The sequence below is a fragment of the Falco cherrug genome, chromosome Z (assembly GCF_023634085.1).
Source record: "Falco cherrug isolate bFalChe1 chromosome Z, bFalChe1.pri, whole genome shotgun sequence".
Classification (NCBI taxonomy): domain Eukaryota; kingdom Metazoa; phylum Chordata; class Aves; order Falconiformes; family Falconidae; genus Falco; species Falco cherrug.
Genome location: NC_073720.1, coordinates 30,755,941 through 30,779,170, shown reverse-complemented (window position 1 = coordinate 30,779,170; position 23,230 = coordinate 30,755,941). Strand labels below are relative to the sequence as shown.

Genomic DNA, 23,230 nt, shown 5'->3' with positions numbered 1-23,230 from the left:
ACTAGTTCTCATCCACAGAAATGAAGGAAAGCTGTTTTTCATTATTTTTGCTAAATGCCATATCCAGTGTCGAGCACAGTTGAACCTGGCATTCCTGGGGCCAGAGAAGCCACAAAAATGCCCTGCAGCCCTGGAACCACCTTTGGCACAACTAGACCAGGGGGGCAAACCTGGTCCCCTGAGGTGAGCCACCTGAATCCATCCCTCCAGTTTTTTTTTTTAATGTCTTCTCTTCTGCCTGCTCTGCTGCTATGCAATTGAGTCAGCCATAGGTGAAAAGCCTACAACTACCAGCAAACGCAGCTGGAGATATTTTTGGTCAGCAGAAATTGTGAAAATGGCAGCTAGTTTGTGTAGAAGAGATGCTGCAGCAGGCAACTTAAATAAATACTCTACTGATCTATGAATGGGCTACCATTCAGTAAATGGTAGAGGAAGCAAGCTGAAAAGATTGCAAAGGAGGCTAATTTTACTTGGAATCGCCACTTTTCTGCTTCCCCCCAAAAGTGAAACTAACATATCATGCCACACACAGCTTGCAGAGTTTAATATTTGGCTGGCAGCTGCAGGAACACCGGCAGGAGTGGATTGTCATGAGAGTGGTAGCTGACACACAGTTACTGAAATCCTTAGCATCTGCATTTCTTGATTTGTTATGTGAGCTAGTGCTGCAAAAATATTCTGGCATGTACACAAGGGTTGTGAATATATTTTTTTATTCCCTATAAAATGTTAGTGGCATAAAGAACAATATTTTATAATATTTTAAATGTAAGGAGGTAATTTGTATTCCCTGCCCTGCTTCTGTGAAAAGCAAGGAGATAAAAAGTAGTATCAAGTCCCCAGATCTCCAACTCTTCAGCCAATGCTGTCTTTGTGTCAGAAATAGTCTTTGTAGTAGCAGTGGTAGACACCTTATATAGTGAAATACAGTCAGGACTTTCACCAGTGGAAGTTAAAGGGAGAAACCCCCACAATATTGCTAAGTAAATGCAACTCTAGGTCTGCTTACTTAACAGAGGGTCCTGAAAGAGTACAGTCTTTTAGCTTCATAAGAGTGGAGCTGAATGTCAAGATTTTCTCTTGTGCAACCCTTAGGCCCAGGACTTTGTAAGAATGAGCCTGTTGTCTAGTAACATGATGTGCCACTGGTTTTAAAGCAGCCCATATCTTTTAATGCTAATCAGCAAGAAACTTGGAGTGTTAGTAAGTAGTTTGCTTTCTTGCTTCACCTCAAAACTCAGGGGATTCAGCCAGAAGACCTTTTGTCTGTGTGTCAGATAAGGCTTTCTGATCCCAAAGCAAAAATTTTTGTCCTTTGAGGTCTTTCATGGGGTGAAAACATATTGGATCACACAAGGCTCTTGAGTACTCTAAGAACCAGGACCTGAAAGCTGACCAGGTAAAATAAGTACTTGTTTTTAAACAGCAAGTGATTAAATGCTAGAACAAATTCACAGAACTGTGTAATGGAAATACCATGCCTCAGTTTTCCTGGTGAAGAGTGGAGGCCCTTCTGAAAACTGTCATTTCCCTCGAAGGAGGAAGACTGTACTAACACACAGGTCAGACTTGGTGTAATTAGCAACCCCTCTTGGTCCTAAACTCTCCGACTTCAAGATGGCAAGCCTTCAAGGGGACATCTGAGATGGAAGAGACAAGGGCAATGCTTTGTTTCCACAGCTAGGGACTACTAGGGCACATTAGAAGAACTCCAACGTTATCTATTCACTTCTCTGTTTTATAAACCCTGGATGAAAGTCCCTGCAGTGAGTCACAGGAGTGACAGCTGGACAAAAGAGAGGGAAGCTGTCCGGGTGAGTGGCCAGAGAGCTCGCTCGCAGAGAAATCCATGTACATACCAGGGGACAGAGCAGGGAAATGATCCAGCAACTCAGAACCCCACAGCAGCTTGTACAACATAGGAAAAGCTATGGAGCTAACAGGAGGCTGGAGAACAGATCAGCAGAGAAAGGGACGTATCACAAAAGAAATCTTTATTAAGTAAAAATGGCAGGATCTGGTCTTTGCAAGAACTGACTGTAGACAAAATAACCCAAACAACTCCTATGAACAAAACAGACAAACAAACAAACAAAAACAGAAAAAAAGAGCAGAAATAAGCCAGGGAGATTTAGGCTTTGTGGTGGTACATCTCCCTCCCTCCCCTGGGCTGCTCCACAAACTCTGGAATCCATTAGGCCTTAGCCTCTGTGTCATGAGCTCGGCAGTTGTTTAAGAGTCCCTTGACCGTACTGGCAACTCTTGCAGGACCGAAGTGGGAAACAGCACTGGCTGTACTAGAAACATCCCTTATCTGAACACCACCACCACCTGACATCCTTAGAGCATTCCTTATCTGGACTATAACATCCCTAACAAGCCTGGGAACACTCTTTATTATGACTCCAAGTGGTATGATACCACAGTCAATGGAATTTTGGGGAAAACGCCATTAATTACGTCAGATCATGGTCAGGATAGAAGTTTACTGATGACTAAAGCAAATCATCTCCAACCCTATAAAGAGGCCCTCAGTGAGGCCTTTTGAGCTCTCCTGGACCACAGCAGAGTGCAAGCAGCATCTCCTTCTGAGCAGGACGCTTCTCAGAACTCAGTCTCCCAAGTCTGTGGTACAAGAGGGACCACCACAGAAAGCTGAGGACAACACCTGGGCTAATTTTCCTCTGCCTCAAGGCTCAGCCCTTCATCTGTGGAGAAATGCGAAGGCAGCAGACGTGAGTATGCACTGAACTTGAGGGGAAGTTGCAACAGGTGTATCTTTGTACATATATCTCTGCACTTCTATTCATTCGTGTCTGTGTGCATGTGTGTGTGAACTGATTTAGTAACTTCATAATAAGAAGTGCATTGTTCTGAATCCATATTTAAGCCATTTCTATAATTTACATAAATCCCATTCAATTCACTTTGTAAATGGTAAATTAGTCTATGACCAAGCACTGCTAACATCCTATGACCAGCATTAAACTGTGAATATTCCTTATATTCTTCAGACACAAACCATTGTCCAGGTCTGAGACTAAGAGTGGATCCAGCCGCACCTAAGCTCTGTTAAGAGTTTAGAAAGCAAGGGGGTCCACTCCGAACCTTGTGACTCAGTGGGAAGGTCTCCCTTAGCCTTTCACAGTTTTAGTCTGTGTAAACCATTCCAGCTTAATTTTAACTTAATTCTTTTTGTGATTTATCTAAGTAGTAAGTAATAGAGCGAACCTTGCCATCAAACTTTCTGAAGTCACACTCCCACAAATTCCTACTAAAACTTTTTTGCTCATACATTTCATGGTAATGCTTTTAAGTGACTCAACCTAAACCACGCATTCATGACAGGCTTGTAGTGCCACAATGTGCTTATAGCACTTGTAAGGTGAGATAAATGTTTGCACAGACCTGAGAATCTGTGGATCTTGATATTTTCTAGTCCAGCTCCTTGTGGGATACAAATGAGTCACTTCATTCTTCTGCACCACAGGCACAAAGGCAGTTCTCCAAAACACAGACTTTGGAACAGAGGATAAAAATCCGTAAAGCCAAGAATTTCATTACATGAATGCAAACAATGCATCTTTTTAAAATTTATGTGCTTATGACTTGGCAAAACCAATTCAAATAGTTAATTAATAGCATTGTTCTTGCTTGGAGAAGATATAAGGCAAAGGATATCAATGAGAGATTTTACTGAAATCTGAAAAGGTGTGAAAACAGAAGTTTCAGTCAAGTTCTCTCATAGCAGCTCTTTCTTTGAAAGCTAGGTCAGTGAAGAAAATGCCATGAACTTAATAAGCATGGTTAAGTTTTTACTCTGTGTTTTAGTCAGGTGAGTGAGGATTTTGATAATTTCCTGTATTTTTCCTACAATGTCTCAACAGCTATTCAGCCATTTCTGACCAAATCGATCTCTTCTGTGTAAATCTGTGGGACAGGGGAGGGAAAAGAAGGGTAATAGAATTCTGTAATACCCACCTCCTTGGTTTTTCATTAATACTTCTTACCATAATTTTCAAGTCTTAAAAACCATCTGCTTACAATGCTTATTTAACTCTGCAGGCTGAAACAGATGTTCATTCCTTATTTGTACTTTGAAACTGAAAATTAAGAAAAACTATTTAGGGAGCTGCCACATTCTTCCTGTGATAAGGCCAGCCCCAGATGGTGTAGCTTTAGATTAGCCCCCTGCTTTTGTTAAGTAAGAAGCTGTTAAGGAGCCTGTGCATTCTGTAATAGCTGGTTCTTCTAAGGTGGAAACAGCCAGATCCTTCCAAATCAGCTCTTCTTCACTTTGAATTCATATATTATTCCTTTAGAAAAGCCTAGAACAAAATCTTGACACTGTTTTACAGGTAAACTTGCTACTGACATTAATAGTGAAGCATGAGGAAACAGTATTTTTATTAAAAACCTGACAAACATGTATACAAAAGAAATGGGAATGTTTTCTAGGCTGCCTTATTTAGCCCTGATTTATTGTGGATGTTTCCTCTGAAAGTACATTACATACATTATTTAAGTCACAAGGAACAAGGTGAAAATATTGGATAATACACTCGTGCTGTAAATTATGAAGATTTTTACAGTCAGTGCTCAGAAACATTCTGCAGTAGAAACCCCTTCCTGCACAGACATTCTGAATCTGTAGATGTGTTTCTAAATACACATACTTAAATAAACCTCTCAGGAAGCCTTACTGAATCAGGTGACTTCTGAATGCTGACACACAAACAATCCTTTTTTTTCCCCTGTTTTTCACTTCTGTGATGTTAAAAGACAAAAAGAGAATAATCAAAACCCATGCATATTTTGATCTAGACCCAACTTGCAGATGCATAGTATTTTGTATGAAATCAGAAGCACCTTTCCAGACACATGGAAGAGAATTGTCAGCCCTGAAAGTGCTGAGGGATAACCATTCAGAACCATAGTCTTACCTTACACAATTGCTGAACAATCTTCTACCTGGGTAACACATTGCTCTTTCAGTTTGGTGCAAATGGAACATTTGCAAAAGCTGTCATAGCTTCAAAGTTTGAGTTTTAAAAGTTTAAAAACAATAAAGCTTTTGATTTTTGAAGTTGTGACAACACTTACAAATTTTTACTTACACTGATTTTAGAAATCTGAGCTGCGCTACAAACTTGTATCTTTAATTAGCATCAGCTTTATATTTTTATTTCAGTGGCTATTACTCTTAACTTGTACATCTTACTTTCTGGATCAGTGGCTCCCTGTGTTTAGGGTAATTTTGACTGGGAGAGTTTCTAGCTTTTTGATTGCACAGGTGACAGAGGTAAGCAAGGTAAATTTTTCCTTGCCTGCATTTTTCCTAATGTAACTTGAAATTTAAAACATACAGTAAAAGAGTTTTATTTCACATTCTACCATCTTATTTAGGGTTCCCTTAGCTGCAAATAAAATTTTGGAAAGCTAGTAAATTCTAAGAAGGGCCTCTCCCTCTCCCTCCCACCCTGGCAACTCCCAAAGCTGTTCTTTAGATGTATCAGTACAAAATAGCCATTTATCTTTTGAATTGCCATCTTATAGGGCTGGAGAAAAGGTTCAGGGTTTTTTTTTTTTGGTTGTTGTTTGCTTTGTTTTAAAGGGAAATAAAAACTTATTTAGGAAAAAATACTTTTATTTTTCCAAAACATGTTTAGATAGATTGCAACAAGAACAAAGTACAGTACAAAAATGACTCACACGGCCTGCAATATTAGTAAAACACTAATCAAAATACCTAACTTTTTTCCAAAGTCCTTTTGGGTCCAATATACATTTTTCCCATTACAGAGGTAATGCCCACTTTACGGTGGCATCAGATAAAGTTTCTAAGACCATTATAACACAGTCACTAGTATTTGGTCTATATATATACCAGCTTTCGACATTGTTTTATTCTACTGTAGATACACTGAGTGTAGTCTGAAGTCAAGTATGAATTTATTTCCTTCTGTCAGGAGCTCAGTATTAACTTCAGCAGGTTTGCCTGGAATCTACCAAAAGCCTTTCTTAGGTAAATATTTATATCCTGGTAGAAACTTTTTGCACCTGTCAATCCAAGCAGCGCCCATACACCATTATCCTCTCTTTCAAAAGGAAGCAGCTGCACAACATGTGATGGCATTACTGAATTTAATTTTGTCCCTCCAAGCCTACAGCTTTTTTTGCTACCTTTCACAACTCATTGTGAACTACAGTGTGGCATGCCAAACAAACCTAAAAAAATACATGTAATATGTTAAAAACTGTTAAGGAGGTTTCTCCTCCCATGCCTGTCTTTGCAGAGGAGGCTAAAACAAGTTGGTACAGGCTGTGATCTCTTCTGCAGTATTCTCACATCCAGGAAAATTATAATACAGTTGTTTTTTTTCTTCTTCCTGTGAAACTGTAATTTAGTCAATGTAATTTAGTCAGGAGTGAAGCATCTGACAAATTCTATACATATGCAATGCATAAACAAAGAAAATTACTGACACACCTTTATTACTTTCAATTCCATGCCAATATTGTCTCTGCAACTACCTCAAGAAGCTAATGTTTCTGTTGTGATCATTTGTTTTGTACTGCAAAGCTCGTTTTGGTCAACCTTGTTTTCCATCTCTATCTAAACCTTTCAGAAAAAGCTATGACTGAAGCCTGGTTACACAAAACTAGAGCACCCACTGCAATAAGGCTTGAGAGCACAGGGACAGAAGAGGCATTTGTGTCCCATTCAGTGGAATACAGTGCAAAGAGTCCCAAGCCAGCTGAGGCTCCAGCTGGGCATTCTATGCAGCACAGAATACTGGCATTGCATTTATAAACAGCACAGGTCTGTTTAGATAGCCTAAAGTCAGCTTGATTGTTTACATGCAGCAAGCTTGGGTACCTCTGCACTGGAATCATCATTTGTTTCCCTGTGCCAGAAAAGGCACAGGGAAAGGCAGGTTTTATCAGATCTTTGCAGTGTTTTCTGTCATCCTATTTCATGAAGCCTACAGATGTTTCTTATCTGATAGTTTTGCTAAGGTTGGAAAATCCAATGCCAACACATGTCATTAAGACTTTCTCCCCACCCATGTGCTCTTCCTCAGGGGTCTTTGTTTCAATTTTAAACATGATCTGGAAGAAGCTTCTCAGGTGTCGCAGAAACTCAATTCTAAAGGAGAGAAAACAACAGAGTTTTAAAAACAGAACAGAAAGCCCATTACAGTATGTACTAATGAAGATTCTAGCAATAAGCACAGTGAATAGAACATGAAAACAATTGCTTAGTACAGAGAAACAGCTCCAAACGGTGTTTGCCCTCCTCCCTCGTGTTGTAGAATGTGGCTAGTGACCCCTACTGAAACCACTGCACCCTCTGTATGAGCAGAAAGAGAAGGGAAGCCTGGTAACATAGCAAGACAAACTGGTAAGAGAAGAAAGAACAGAGAAAGAAGAGATGTAGCCAGGCAAGGTCACTTACTCATGGTGCTGCTGACTGTCCATCAGGGCTATATGAACCCCATACTGACGTGCTGTAGCCCAACCCCCACTCCCCATTTTTAAAGCAGAAATAAAAGATAAACAGGGATAGCAAAAGGTTGGCCTTGGGTGCATACTTCGAGAGAGACATGTCAGATACTATAACATGTTTGATTTGTATTACTAACTTGTCCACTTCTTAAATATTTTATTACAATCACATTCAGATACAGAATTCTTCCTGTTTTCTCTCTTTATTTTTAGGGGGGAAAAAAGGTAATTTTCCTTTTATAATTTTAGAATGAGAGGCATGAAGAGACTAAACAGACACAGTGCTCCTCAATGCACACTGACTAGAGGGTGACAGGAAAAGCTACTAAAAAGTATTAAACAAACAAAACCAAAAACAGCTAAGAAAACATTCCTACTGGCTTCCCCAAAACACGGAACAAGCAATTATACCAAAAGGCTACAAATACAAAATTGGCAACTGCTCCTGACAGAAGTCTGGTCTCTTCTAAGCAGGGCCACAAGCAAGCCTGCAGTATTAAACTAAGGTTTAAAATCCTGCAGCAATTGGTATGTGCCCTTCTCAGGTTAAATTTAACTTTTAAAGAAAGGGATTGTGCATGTGCATGTCCAGTCCACACATTAGTTTGCTGGCAATCTGGAAAAAAACTCTGCTCTGCATGCTGACAGCAATAATCACAAGCTAATCACACTTATATCATCACACCAAATCAAGGCGAAGTGCCCACAAAATGGGAATCAGAGGACCAAGAGGACAGGACTGTCCCCACTGCAACATCATGAGGCCTCTGAAATCCTCCTGGCAGCTCCTATTCACAGAAATTGTCAATAAGCACAACAAAAGTTGCAGGAGCAAGAATTGCCTTACCCACTCCAGTGGGTAAGTGCTGATACTCTGTGCTCAGGTATGAGCATGAAGAGAGGCTGCCATTACCTACACTGTACTTAGCAGGATCTGAGTTATCTCTGGAGCAGTCAACACTTCTACAGGGTGAATGCAGGCACATGGCACCCCATGCTCTATGTACATCTATCTCACCTTCCTGGGGTGGTAACTGGCCTCAGCACAAACACCAGCTGTCTCATGTCAAAATGGATTAACAGTGGGAAGAGAGAACTGAAAAGCCCCTTTTCTTCCATGCCTCTTCAACTGCAAGGTTTCTGATTTCTGCTGTTAGGCAAATCGGCATATGTTGGCACAAATGCTTCAGTAAAGCTGATGGGCAACAAGCTCTGTACCAGCCTTCTCCTTAGCTGGGTCCTTTCCCAGACCTCTGGCAGTGTGACAAGAAAGCAGCCAAGCCCAAAACAGCAGGAGTGGCATGCCAAACTGCAAAGAGGGCAGAGCATAAAACGTACAAATGCCAGAGGCAGCATGGAGCCAGGGACTCAGGGAGAATCACAACAGCTGATCAGCAAACTCTGCAACACGTTAGTGGGATCAGTTCAGCCTGTACCTCCCTTCACATGTATGTGGACCACACTGTGCTTCTCCCATCTCTTCTCCCTTCTGAATAAGGGCTGAGTGAGGAAAAGCCAGAGGGCTTTGCTGCAGCCCCGGGGTCCACCCGAGGGCCTCAGGGGGAGTGGGAGCGAGGGGGAGGCTGCCTTGGGACGTCGGGGAGAACCTGGGAGCAGCAAGAAGCCAGCTCTGTCTTGCAGCAGCAGTAGCACAAGCGGCAAGAGCCCTGGAAATAGGAGAAAAAAGAGGGGGGAAGGCAGGGTGTGAGCTGGCAGCGCAGCAGAGAGCAAGCTGGCATTAGCTCAGGGCTGAGCGGTTTGCATGTGGCAGTCTGCGCCTCAGGGAACAGGAGGCTGTATGGACCCGGGGACTGAGGGGGGCGTGAGGTACAAGGACATCTTATTTTGCTGGAAATTTAGTGTGTTCATGCAAGAACAAGGCAGAGCTGAACACTCTTTCTCAGGTTGAGGGACAGCCACACGAGCCACACTGGAGGTGTTCCTCAGGGACCGCTCCCTTCAAATAAAAAAGCATTGTAATAAACAAAAAGGAAGAAAAAGAAAGGGGGGGGGGGGGTAAGAAAAAGACTAAAAAGCCTGGTTTACCTAAGCGCTACCTTTTCGCAGGAGCCTGGTAAGCAACACCAAAAGGTACACGACCACTGCGCCGCCCCAGCTCGCTGTCAGGGCGCAGCGCCCGCCCCCGCGGCGGAAGGGCCCAGCCCGCCCGGGCTGCTGCCCCGCGCCCGCCAGGGGGCGCCACGCCGCGGGGAGGCCCTGGGCCCGGCGGGCGGGCGGAGGCGCCCTACCCGCCCCCGGCTAGCGGCCCCCAAACCCAGCGCACCAAGGCGCGGGGCGCTCAGGCTTCCCGCAGGCCCGGCCCCCGCCGACACACCGGCGCGCAGCCCTGCCCGCTCTGCCAGCCGCCGCCGCCGCCAGCACCCTGCCTTTGATTTTAAGCTCGGCCTGACAGCGGCGCTTACCGCTGCGAAATCGGGAGGGTAAGGCAGGAGGCGCTAATCCAGGTGGCCGCGGGCCAGGTGGTCTCTGGGACTGGCGCCCCGAGGCCGCTCAGGAAAGCCCTGCCCCCACCCCACCCGGCGTTAGCGGGGGCAAAGGATGTCTCCTGTGAAAATACACCCGTCTGGGAGATGTTTCCTCATTCTGATGGACGTGTTCCAAAGCACCATGTCCCCACACAGCGCTCCCATCTGCCAGCTGAACTGTCGCACGTGCGCTGCACGGTGCTAGGCAGGGAAGTCAATCTAGTTTAACGGGGCTTATAAATAGCTTCAGATTCCACAGGGTGAAAGAGTTAAATGCAGGGATCTCATAGCCAAGAGAGAAAAGGAGACAATGAAGTGGAACTTGACAGAGCTACAGTGCACTTCAAAAGCCTGTGCATCCAGTGAGTTGCTCAGGACGCAAATTTCCCCACCGTTTATAAGCAGCCTTGGTGAGGGCATGGGGGTGCTCCAGACAGAGCTGTGTGATCTCTGAACAGACCCTCATAGGACCAATGAATCACAGAAATCACAGATTGTATGATCTCCTGTAACACATGCTGCCTCAGGATGTATGCTCCTGACCTTCATCCCTGCCACTCACTCTTAATTTGGAAGAAGTTACAACCCACTCACTTGAAATCAGCCTGCTTACAAAATAAGCTAGTATGTTTGCATGACTTTCATAGCATTACAAAAAAAAAAAAAAACCAAAACACCCCACTGGACAATGAGAAGTGACTGCTTTGTTTCACATGCTTAACTGCGCACTTCAGACACCAATACCTACTTTTTGTAAGCCTTTCACATGGATACTTACTTTACAGGGGATTACCCCTGTGCAACTGCAGGCTACCTACAAAATCTGATCAATGTTGTTTCCAAGGTATCAGGGGTTGAGAGTAGCAGTTAGGCAATTTCTAGCTCTTATGTGATGGCACCACCATTCTTCAGTTATCACAGTACTGTACCTTTCACATATACAGCACCGGTACCATGATAACCGAAAAAGGACAGTTCATAGTCTTATTTTTTGATGCCATTGTCAGCTAAACAATCCTCCCTCCATTTTATTAAAGGAAAACTGCTCAGTATCTAGGAACAATCGTGATCTAGTCAATTACTTGTCAGTCTGACAGATTTTTGGTCAGATATCAAAAATCAGATAAATGAGATTTTTGGTACTGGATGCCCTTCCCCTAACCTGTGTGCTGCAACTAGCAACATAAGAAATTTAGTCTTTTTCTATCCTCTGAACCACTACCACCCACAGACAAAGCTTTAACAAAAATTGAGACTGAAGGACTAAGTAGCAGTCCACTGCCTGGTAGGACTAAAGCTTAGGGGTTGCACATACCTCCATGATTTGAACTCTTAAGCTGTTTCCTTACTGATGGACAATCACAGTTTTAGCATTTGGCTAGCCATTTGAAATGTGCTGTTTGGGGCCACAGTTACAGAAAGATCACTAGGAAAACACAGTAGTGTACGCTAGGCAACAAAAAGCAAACTGATGTACACTTACAATCCAGGAACCAACAATAAACCCCAGCTCTGCAATTCTCAGAACCCGGCATAACAGAGAACAGTAAGGGAATCATCTTCTAACATGTAGAAATAAACACTAGGTAACTTACACCACCTGTCTCATTTGAAGATGGGTACAAGTTGTTCTGTTCATAGCCACAGGCAAAGGTCTTCCATATACAAAAAACAGCTGTGCAATAAAACTAGCGAATTAAACAAGACTGGGTAATTAAACAGAACAAAACAACTTACGTGTATGGAGACAGAGGTCCTAACAGGACTTTGGAAACATCTCGTTGTCCAAGGGTCATGAGGAGCAGAGCAAGGCTCTGATTTGTTGAATCTACACAACCTCCCTGCAAACAAAAATGTTTTAATAATTAATCTCTGTACAAACTAGAACTTGGGATGGGAGTAATGAAGGAGAAAGATATACTTAAAAAGCTGAATTACCGCTCCCAATTTTCAAAGGCCAGAAAGATAAAAATCCAGATTTTGTAACAATGACAAATTGATTTCACATGGCAGGCTCGGAAAGAACAGAACTAAAAGAAAACCCTGTAACAAGGTCACATTAAAGATCCCTCCCATCTCTCCCAACCTGTTCTCTTCTAACATCACAGACTGTAAGCACTAAATAATTTGTTTGCAGTAAATTGAAAACAGATATTAATTATAGTTTGTGTACATTTGAAGATACCATGAATTGCAGCACTTTATGGAAACTATAAAGTTACATTTGGACAAATAGTTTAGCACCAGCGGTGCAAACCAGCAAGTTGAAAGTTGTTTCACATATATCCACTTAAGCCCTTGCTGCTAACTTTTGTGGTATTACATTTTAAAACATTTCCCCTCCCATATTTAAATTGGGAATATTTTTCTGTTATTGCTATGTGAAAGAGCCGTTCATAAAATTATGTAGAACTACACACTTCTGTACATATTTGACTGCAGTAAGTCACATGTGCATGGTAAATTGTTTTGTATGTGGAACATGTTAACTATGATGCATACATACATCAGAACTGGAAGGCTTTCTCTGTTTACAAAGCTTGAGCATAAATTAAAAGGGATAATTTCAGCCAAAACTGCTTTAGAGAGAATTTACCTTTAATTATTTACTATGCAAATGTATTGCAAATAGAAAAAATATTTGGCATAACACGATTTCAGCCTGTCCTCTTATTCATCCTGATCCACAGGCAGGTGAAATCTGTCAACAGTTTCCTGCTGGATCAGGCCTAATGCTAGGCCCTCTGAATAGGCTCTCTTGAGAGAGCAAAACTAAAAATTCATTCTTATAAAACCAAATTCTCTAGCGAGTTAAACTGACAGTTACCTTTGTGGGCAAGGAGTAATCTGCCATCATTTTAAGACAGGGGTCCTCAAACTATGGCCCGCGGGCCAGACACAGCCCCCCAGGGTCCTCAATCCGCCCCTGGTATTTACAGACCCCCCCACCCCCCCCTGCCTGGGGTTGGGGGGGAAACCAAGCAGCCGCAGATGGCTGCCTGCCACTGCATCCGCGCGCCGGCCCCCTGGTTAAAAAGTTTGAGGACCTCTGCTTTAAGAGATAAAACCATAACCCAAAAAGGCAAAGGAGGGGCAAAGTAACTTTTGGACTACACAGATTAAGAAAACGCAATAATGTGACAACCTCATCACAGTTACTTGGTGCGAGGGCAGAAAGGAGGACCTTTCCAAGAAGAGTTACTGAAGGTGTAATCTTCAAGATAGCCTTGCTTCAGTGTAACACATCTCAGCTCCACTCTTCTGAAAAAAGCCTCTGCACTTCATGCAACAAAAGATACACCACAGTGAATGAACATCTTTCCATTACATTCACTACCATGACCTAACTCCTAGCAACATGCTCTTACAGCAGCCCTTGCCCTTTTAACTGTGTGAACCTGACATACCAAAAGTGAAGTTAATGCACTCAACCTAATGCCATCTATGAAGCTGATAAAAATTGTGCTTTATCTTGAGCAAACAGGGTACCTGCAGAATTGGCTGATGTGATCTAGAGCCACAGCTCTCACCAGCAACATTTGCCAATCTGAAACATGTATAAGAAGCAGATAAGAGTTTGGTAAGGAGTATTCCTGACACAGGACTTCCTGTATTTGTAGTTCTGTTAATAATTCAAAATGGTTTTAAACACTTGGATGAAAACTTTAAATTTTCTGAGCTTCTTTTTGTTCTTCTAAAGCTGAAAAAAAAAAAACAGAAAACATCTATTTTTATGACAAAAGCTCCAATCAGCATGGAGATAACCACGTCCTTAACAATATAGCAACCCATGATGCATCCATCACATCCTAGATGCTTACGTGAACTCTCTTGCTGCAGTGAGTCAGTTGTCCTTACTACTGCTGTGCATTAACAATGTGCTGTTATGCCCATTCCCACAGAGGCAGTTGCCAGGCAGACAAATTAAGTAATTTGCTTGTAATTTAATGATGACAGAACAGTAATGTGTCAAAGGAAGGACATGCTACTCTTAAGGAAGCCAACTTTTTTCCTCTCAGTCCCCCTGCCACTTACTCAAGAGTACAAAATAAAAACCAACGTCCCCATGAGAAGTGAGATGGGCAAAGTCAGAGCCAAAGTACTGACATTTATTCCAAAAATAGCTGGCACTTGTTACCAACCCAGGATGCATCTTCTAGTCTATATTAATTCACTTCATTGCAGTTTCTCCATTATTGTTTCCATTGACAACAGAGCCAGATCCAGCTGGATGTGAAAATTAGATACACGGATCACTTAATCACTCCATTTTGAAATGCCGTTATACAAATACCACAGCTGATACGCACGTACAAATATCACAGTACTGGGTACTGGATAACACTGTTTTGGAGAGGATTATTCTTCTAAGTTTGACCCCAGCTTTGATTTAGTCTTGGTTATGTTTTGGCATATACTCACACAATTTCCTCTCTTACCTGTGCGGTACATACTTGCTTAACTCAATAATTTGTTACGTGAAGTACAGAGGGTTTGGGGTGGGGTGGGGGTGGGGGGGGTGTTGTTGTTTGGTTGGTTGGTTTTGGGTGTTCTGGGTTTTCCTTAGAAGAATGGAGCAGTCTTGTCATACTGTAGAAAGACCATCTCTAAAATTAAGCCTTCAGTGAAATGCTTTACTCTTTTTACTTCTAGTTAAATAAAAAAACTCAGCCTTACTCCTCCTGCACCTTCAAGCCCCCTAACAACTCAACCTTTCTGCATTAAAGAACTCAGCCTTAAACAGATATTGCATCCTCCCCTGTTTTTCATGATCACAAGGAACAGAAACATTCGATCCTTTTGCAGTTCTTCCAGGCCTTTCCATTATGCCAATCACCTGCTATATAAAGCTCCCATAATCAACGCCTTTCAAAGACAAAAGGAAAATCCTTATTGGCATTCTACAATAAGCTTAGGTAAGAACTGCTTATGGATTTATAAAAGACAATGCTAGCCAGTCACTCCATGCCCCCTCTTTCAGAGCCACTGTAATTAGCACTGTGCCTACTTATTAGTCAATTAGCTCCCACATCTTTCCATCAACAAAGGTACATTAAAAAAAGGTCCACTGATTCCAAGAATCATACGATCCCTTTCATTTCTTTTTGAAGGCTTAGTAAAAGAGATCATTTAGCACTTAACATAGCAAGACTCAAATCCTTAGATTACCTAGGTGGTAAAGTTTGCATAATAGCAAGAATTAAACAAATACAATAAGGAGGCCCCTTCAAACAGTAATGAACTCCAGCAGATTTGTGGGTGATCCTGATAGCTAAAGCCCTTCTATATAGAATTATCTCCAATGCTCCCAGGATGCCCTTTTCGGGTCAACCCTCCTTGGCTCCTGCAGCACAGTACCTACAAGCAAAGCAACAGGTGAAGAAACAGTCTCATAAAGAAAGGATCTAAACACCAGGTGAGAAATTCTCCCTTGAGCTCTGTATTCTGTGACTAGCTGGTGTAAAGACAGTGGGACTTAAAGAGTGCCTGTTCAGAGCAACCTATTATTGCTCCATGCACAGCTTTCCCAAATCTTTACTGTTTCGCTAGCCATCTTATCTAGGCAAAGAGACTTAAAAAAAACCCACCAGTATCTTCAAACTAAACAAACACTGCACATTTTGCAACATGTTTTTATGTCCTGTCTGGGTCAACACTAGATCAAACTGACCTAAGCTCAAAAAAACTCAAACAAACCCCCAAAAAACAAGAGAGAGAAAATGAGCCCATCTTTCCAAATTCCTGGCTAGCACTGTGTGAGCGTGTGTGTCAGTCACACACAAATTCCAAGTGTGCATTCCGAAAGCTACAGAACAAACCCACCACATTGCCTATGACAGATGGGGCAGGGAACTGATGAACAGCAAGGACTGAGCACTCCCGTGGATAAGCAGTACAACAACCAAAAATGGAAACAAACAAGAACTTTTCCACCATGAGCTGCTGCAGTGGAGGACCGCTAGTAGTCTGAACACTCACTGCTCAGCACCTGTCAGTTACTCTTGGACTGAAGCCGCCCACATGTAAAAGAGCCTTCCAGGAGTACCAGCAGTACCATAGCAGGCCACAGCCAACAACTTCACTCGCTCAGAATCTGATCTTTGAAGACATTGAAACTTCATGGCCTTTATCATTCAAAGACTTGCCTGATCCTGTTTCCTCCTCAAATGCTTTTTTTTTTTTTCCTGTTGTCCCAAGAACCTCACTCTCCTGGTGCTCTGCAGAATTTGACTCATCACATTCACATGGCTGCAGTACACTAAAAGCAGAATATTACCTGGTTCAGGCCTTTCTACCCCTCTTCATTTCAGTAGTTCTCCAACATCCAACTCTGAAAAAAGTGTATTATCTGGACAAATTCCCTCACTGGTTTCAATCTGTCAAGGTGGTTTTCAAAGGAAAAAAATATCTATTGCTGCTCATAAAAAGTATGTGGAAATTGGATTTTTGATGCCTCCAAACATCTGACTACCTGAAGATATTTTCCAAGAGGTTTACACAAAGCAACAAATGTACCAAATTACATGTGATTATTTTGTTTTGTTGCTTGGTTTTTATCTGGTTTGGGGGTGGGGGAGCTGGAAGATTTTAACAGTTCACCCCTCAAAAACAGCTACCTGTCACTACATAATTGTAGAAACGGGCAGATGTTTCAGTCACTTGTCATGACTGAACTCCATGCATGCTGAACTTTCAAATGCAAGGGGTCTGGACTGTACCCAGGAACAATATTTGTTTGTGGAGTTCCTATGCAATAAGAACCCTGGGCTAGAAAGGGAAAATCCTCTAGCAACATGGTGCATATACTTAATAAAGACAAAATATTAATGGAAGACTGAAACAAGTGGGCAAACTGGTAATTCAGACTGACAAAGAGTTGGCAGCAGGGAAAGGAAAAGATAACATGAGCACAGGTAAACAATCTACTACAGGCATGGATGTGATTTATGAGGTTAAGGGGTATTTTTATAATTTACTACATTACCTAATACAGAACCTCATTAATGGCACTTTTAATACTTTGCAAAATCCTAGCAGGTTGTTCCAAGTTCAGAGCAATGACTTGTTTTTAAAGTGAGTACACTTTGTAGGTGACTGCCTCCTAAAGGCCAAATGTGTTTCGTCAATTCTTAATGTCTGTGGAAATACACCACAAAAGCAGGTAGGTTCTTTATCAAATCAGAAACATACTATGATGCTAATTGCCAAATCATTTGTAAGACTGAAAACTGCTCTATCCACTAAGTCTCACCACATAAAAAAACGTTTTAATAACTAAAACAAATTAATTACACTGCAAAAGACTGCAATGTATTTAAGATTCTTATGCAAACACTGTCCTAGTTCCTTTCCAACAAACCATTCAGCAGATTCCTCATACAACCAAACAGATCTCAGCACATCTGACTTTGTCATCATCACCACAGAGCGGCCAGTACTGAGGCTAGCTGCTTTTTTTCCCCCTTCTTCCTCATATGTTCTCCCACTCATAATGCAACATTCCAAACACTAGTTTAAGAGCACTGACTATCACCCCTGCAACTTACTATTAAAAAAAAACCCCAAAACAGCCCATGTGAAGCCAATTGAATTCAGCTGCAGATAGAAAGCAACAGGAGAAAAATCTGCCACTGCTATGATACCAGACGTAGGAACCAACATGGCCCAGTAAATCATTACACTATTAACAACCATTCCAAAGCACTCCCTACCTGGATCAAGTCGACACTGGCAGCATCAGATCACTTTTATGTTTGGATCTGAGTCTGTCTGAGGGTGCCCCCAAACAACCTCTTCCACTAGCAAAAGGTCATCATCTTCTTCCCCTACAGCTATACAGATGAAACATATTGGCTGCTTACCCTGTAGATCTCCTCAAGCAACAGTTTAGCACAATTCTGGCCAAGTTCCTCGGGAAAAACAGCTTTTCCCTGGCCCTGAGGGTTTGAGGCTAGTTCAGCACTGAGAATAGTACCGTTGATGGTTTCTGCAGTAAGGCACAAGCCAAAACCTGGTGATCTGAAAGAAAGGGAAAAGTGTGTATGATTTAAAGACAAGAACCAAGCAATGAGCCAAGAACTACTCCCAGCCAACCTCCTCCTCAAGTCACAAACAGCTCCTGTCATAGGACAATACTGGGAATCTGGACTTGCTGACAAATTTCCTGTTCTGTACGTTTGATTCGCCCTACAAAAAAACTTTAACAACAGGATTTAAAAGTTGAACCCTGTACCAGTTGCCCCAAATCCACTGTGCCGGCTATTCCTAGCAGAAACTCTTTAAAAATGAAAAAAAGGAGAAAAAAAGAACCCCACCCCCCAAAAAAACCCAAACCCATAACAAAAAAACCAAACACCACCAAACCCAAAGCCCTAGCAAAACCCCCCCACCATTTAAACATCAGAAATACTCTTCTCTACTAAAAAAACAAACCACTATCCTTTCTATTTATTTAATTCACATTTGATAAGCATTTCAAAGGTATCCGGAGTTTCTTCTCTGTGACATTCAAAACCAAAACTTTCTTTAGGATTGAGCTCTTTCCTGGAAGCGTCAATATTTAGCAAGATTAGACTGCAGCCATGGCACCAAGAAGGAGAACAAAAAAAGGAAAGTTTGATCCACATTACTTTTATTTCTAATAGCTTCTTTTCACTTTCAGTTCATTACCATTCAAATCATTACAACCAGATAAGAATTCTGAACGTATGACTTGAAGGAAGAAACAGCTTCCCCCTATTTTACTTAGACCGTAAGATTCCTACAAAATGCTATTGTGAGAGTTAAGAAAAACTTTTGCTCCAGGGAAGTCACAAATGGCAGAGTACAGCTTGCTGAGAAAGCAGAAAGTTGCAAGAATAGGAAAAATAAAAAAAAAACAGTCCTCTTATTTATAGGCTCTGGAACAGCTAGCCGTTCAAAATAAGGTTAACTTAAACATACTCCACATAGAGCATCTTCCACAGTTCTGCACTCCTGCTGCCTCCACCACCCAAAATTTTAAATTAAAATAGTCCTACTGACCCAAAATGGAATGTCACCAACATCAAACCACAAAACCAAGCCCCAAACTCCAATACAAATAAACTCTGCCAGTGCCAGAAAAACAACAGTTCCTCCAGAGGCATTTCAGTAGGGCAGGAACAGAAAGGTATCGGTGGTTCCCACCCATATTTAACTGCCTGCACTTGCTGAGCAGCACAAAAGGTATGTTAAAGATGCTTTTCTTCTCCTTTCCTGTAAGAAAGAGATCTAAACAGCAAGATAAGCACAGTATCAAAGATGTTATTCTTTGGACAAGTATCCTTCAATACCTATATCCCCTGGCAGATTTTGTTAAGTGTTAGATAGCGGCAGATCTCAAAACAGAGATACATTCTAGATGGCAGAAGACACTCAATGTATTTCCTCAAGCTTTTGGCACTGTGGAAGGGGTATAGTTCAACACTTTATATTCTGAAATCAGGACTTGGTTTGCACTGGATGCAGATGGGCTGGACTAGTCTTTGCAGGTCTTAATCATCACCAGAAGCAGCACTAGAATAGAGGCATACTGTGTTCTTTCCTTATCCTGTTAAGATACACACACAAGTACTGGGAACCAAGTAATCAAAAAAGCTTTGCCAAAGTGGCACATTGTTAGCATCAGATATACTGCAATCGTACTGCTGCCACAAGAAGAGAAGAATGAAAAACGTGAGTCCCATAAAACTAGGACTGAAGCCCAGAGCCTGGCCAATAAGAAAGAGGCAATATCCAATAATGTGGGAGGCTAGGAAGGGATTAGAATACCTAATTGCCTCCCTTCTAGAACCTGGACTTTTTCAGGAATGTCAATCAGAATATGATACCCTAATTTTGCCAGGAGAAAGCCTAATTCCCAACAACTCCGATTAGTGCAAGGTCTGTGGGCAATTATCAGGTTATAGCTGATGTTCATGCAGTGGTACCTAATCCTTACACCTTTTGTTGAATGTGGTTCCAGAGACTAACATATATTTTACTGTATTAGATTTAAAAGATGCCTTCTTTGGCAATCCATTGAGTGAACAGAGTCAGATGCAGTTTGCCTTCCTATGTGAGAACCCAAAGACGGGGAGAAAAATCAGTTTTGCTGGACTGTGCTACCACAGAGATTCAAGAACAGGCCTACACTATTTGGTAATGTTCTAGCAAAAGAGATGGAACAATGGCAAGGTAACCAATGGAGCATTACGTTGGTGCAATACGTAGATAATATCTTAATCGGGGTGGAGGGGAAAGATGACTGTCTGAAAGCCACTGTTGATTTACTGAACGTTTTGGCTCTAGCTGGAGATTGGGTGTCCAAGGGAAAGGCACAGACAGTACCAGAATGAGCCCAGTATTTGGGATACGGAGTTCCTAGAAGCCAGAGAGAACTGAGGACGGAACAAGAAGCAGCAATCTGTAGAATCATGGTTCCAAGGTCAAACAAGAATTGAGGGGGTTTCTTGGAATGGCTGGCTGGTGTAGAATATGGATTCTAAATTAGGGAACGATAGCAAAACCCTTACATTCAGCTATTAAAGGCCCAGGTATTCTCCTTGAATGGACACCAGAATGCCAAAAGGGTTTTGATGAGGACAGGGAAGAATTAATGTGGGCCCCAGCCCCAGGCTTACCAGATCTAAGTAAACCTTTCAACTTCACATGCACGACAGGCAACACATGGCCTTGGGAGCACTTGCCCGTTCCCCTGGGGTCTGGAAAATGCCAGTGGCCTATTTTTCACAACAGCTGGATGAGGTAAGTAAAGGCTGGCCACTGTGTTTGTGAGCAGTAGCAGCTACATCTGTGCTAATCAAAGAAGCTCACAAACTCACCCTGGGTCAGCCCATCACAGCATTGGTCCCACATACTGTGACAGCACTACTGGAACATAAAGGACATCACTGGATTTCTCCCAGCCGGTTAGATAAATAACAAGCCTTACTGTCTGAGCAGGATGACACAACTCTACAATGTTATCTTCAAATCCTGCTACCTTATTATCTATAGCTGAACAAAAAAGTTTTCTGACATGGCTACAACTGAACAAATTTGCACCAGTAGGGCAGACCTGAAGGATCAACCCTTGGAGGACAGAGATGTAGAATTACACACTGATGGCAGCAGTTCTGTGCAGGAAGGAGCAAGAAAGGCTGCGTATGCTGTAATGATCACTGATGAAGAAACTGAAACACAGCCTTTGCCCTGAAACACTCTGGCCCAAAAGGCAGAGCTGATAGCTCTTCCCTGAGCTTTAAGCATTAGACGTAGTCAGAGAATCAATATATATACAGACTCCAAATACGCATTTAGAGTGGTGTGCACTCATGGAGCCACCTTGAAGGAGAAAGGGCTGCTGAGCTCCCATTAGGTATGGATGTGAGATTTTGGATCTCTTGCAAGCAGTATTGGAACCAAAATAAGCAGAGGGTCAAGGGAATATAATTCAAGGCAATTGCAAGGCAGATTCATCAGCAAAAAAGGCAGCCTTACAGAAGAGATCCAAGGAGCATTAATACCTGCAAGGAATTTGGAGATAGAACTGCCCCAGTATTCAGAAAAAAGACAATTAACAGGCTGAAATATTACACTGCAGTAAAAACAAAGAAAGGTGGTGGGTGATGCCAACCCACCAAGTCCTAGTCACTCCCCACTTAATGAACTCTATCCTTGCTAACCTGCATAAAGAAACTCATATGGGAGCAGAGGCAATGGTCAATAGTGTTAAACAATATGCAACAGGACCAAAAATACAGACACTGGTGGACATTATTACTAGGAAATACCTCTTTTGTTGTGAAAATAATAAAAAAATTAAGCAAAGGCCAGCACGTGGCAACCTAAAAAGGGGAATCACTCCTGGAGAACATTGGCAAATAGATTTTTACAAGTTGCCCAATCACAACAGGCATAAATACCTTCTTGCTCTGGCTGATACCTTTTCAGGCTGGCCAGAAGCTGTCCTGCGTCAGAACAGTCGGGCAAGGGAGGTAGTTTAGGTATTGTTAAAAGAAGTAATTCACCGATTTAGAATACCAGATGTACTATCATCAGATAATGGACCCCATTTTATTGCTGATACAGTGCAAGAAATACGCAAGTTCCTTCAGATTAAATGGGAACTGCATACATCCTGGAGACCTCGGTCAAATGGGAAAGTAAAAAGAATGAACAAAACTCTCAAATCACAAATTGCTAAAGAGACCCATTTGAAGTGGGTGAAGGTATTAACAATAGCATTAATGAGAATCAGAATTACTCCTAGAAGTATAGAAAGATTAAGCCATCTTGAGACCCTTTACGGGAAACCATACCCAGTTAATTCTGTTTTGGGGAAAAGGTGACCAGATGTGTGTAACAGGAAGTAGTTATATAATTTATATGGTATCTCTTTCTAAGGTATTGTCACCCCTGCACAGGTATCTAAAGAAACAAGGACCACTGCCTGTAGATACTACCACACATGGATTCAAACCTGGAGATTCTGTCTACGTTCTAATTTGGAAAAAAGAGCCATTAGAAGAAACCTGGAAGGGACCATACACCGTTCTTGCAACTACCCCTACAGTGATAAAGACCAATGGAATGAAGTCTTGGATACATTACACAAGAGTGAAGAAAGAACCTCCAAAAAAAAAGTGGACCGTTAGGCCTGCAGGAGATTTGAAACTGATATTTTCAAAAGGATTTTAATATCAAGTATCCTGTAAATTTAATCCATAAAAATTGCCTGATACTCTGAATATACCTACAGAGAATTAAACTGTCCTCAAGGACAGTTTACCTTTTAAGATTATTAATTTTACAGCTAATTGTATTTTTGTTCATTTAGAAGAGTAGATTATTACTCAAAATGTTAGCATTCCTAACAACGTAGTATCAATTTGACATTACTAACATGAAAATTATAAGGCTATTGTGTATGGAAAAGCCCATACCCCCTCCCCATTCCAACTCTTTTGGTTACTAGAGGAAACCAAATGTATATAAAAGGATGACAGGGGGATATTAAAGGGTATTTGATCTTTCTTTCACAGACTTTGCCTTCACTACACTGGTATCTGCATTAAAACGCCACTTTCCTGATGATACACCAGTTACCCATTTCCATCAGGGTTAAAACACACTGGATGTGACAGCACAGCAGCATCAGAAAGCCACACGCACCAGCAGTGCAAAAAGGGATTGAGCTCCTTTTCCCATGCCATTATTTATCCCTCTGC

At 41.9% G+C, this 23,230-nt stretch overlaps 1 protein-coding gene across 1 annotated transcript in view; it reads right to left on the bottom strand.

The window, feature by feature from the left end:
- Positions 1-5,629: 5,629 nt before the first annotated feature.
- Positions 5,630-23,230, bottom strand: part of RCL1 (RNA terminal phosphate cyclase like 1) — a 32,631-nt gene continuing 15,030 nt past the window's right edge. The window contains exons 7-9 of the mRNA XM_055699234.1: positions 17,861-18,017; positions 11,736-11,839; positions 5,630-7,153 (exon numbers count right to left, since the gene is read on the bottom strand). Of these exons, the coding sequence (XP_055555209.1) occupies positions 7,003-7,153; positions 11,736-11,839; positions 17,861-18,017 (412 nt within the window). The 3' untranslated portion in view covers positions 5,630-7,002. The remainder of the gene's footprint in view (positions 7,154-11,735; positions 11,840-17,860; positions 18,018-23,230) is intronic.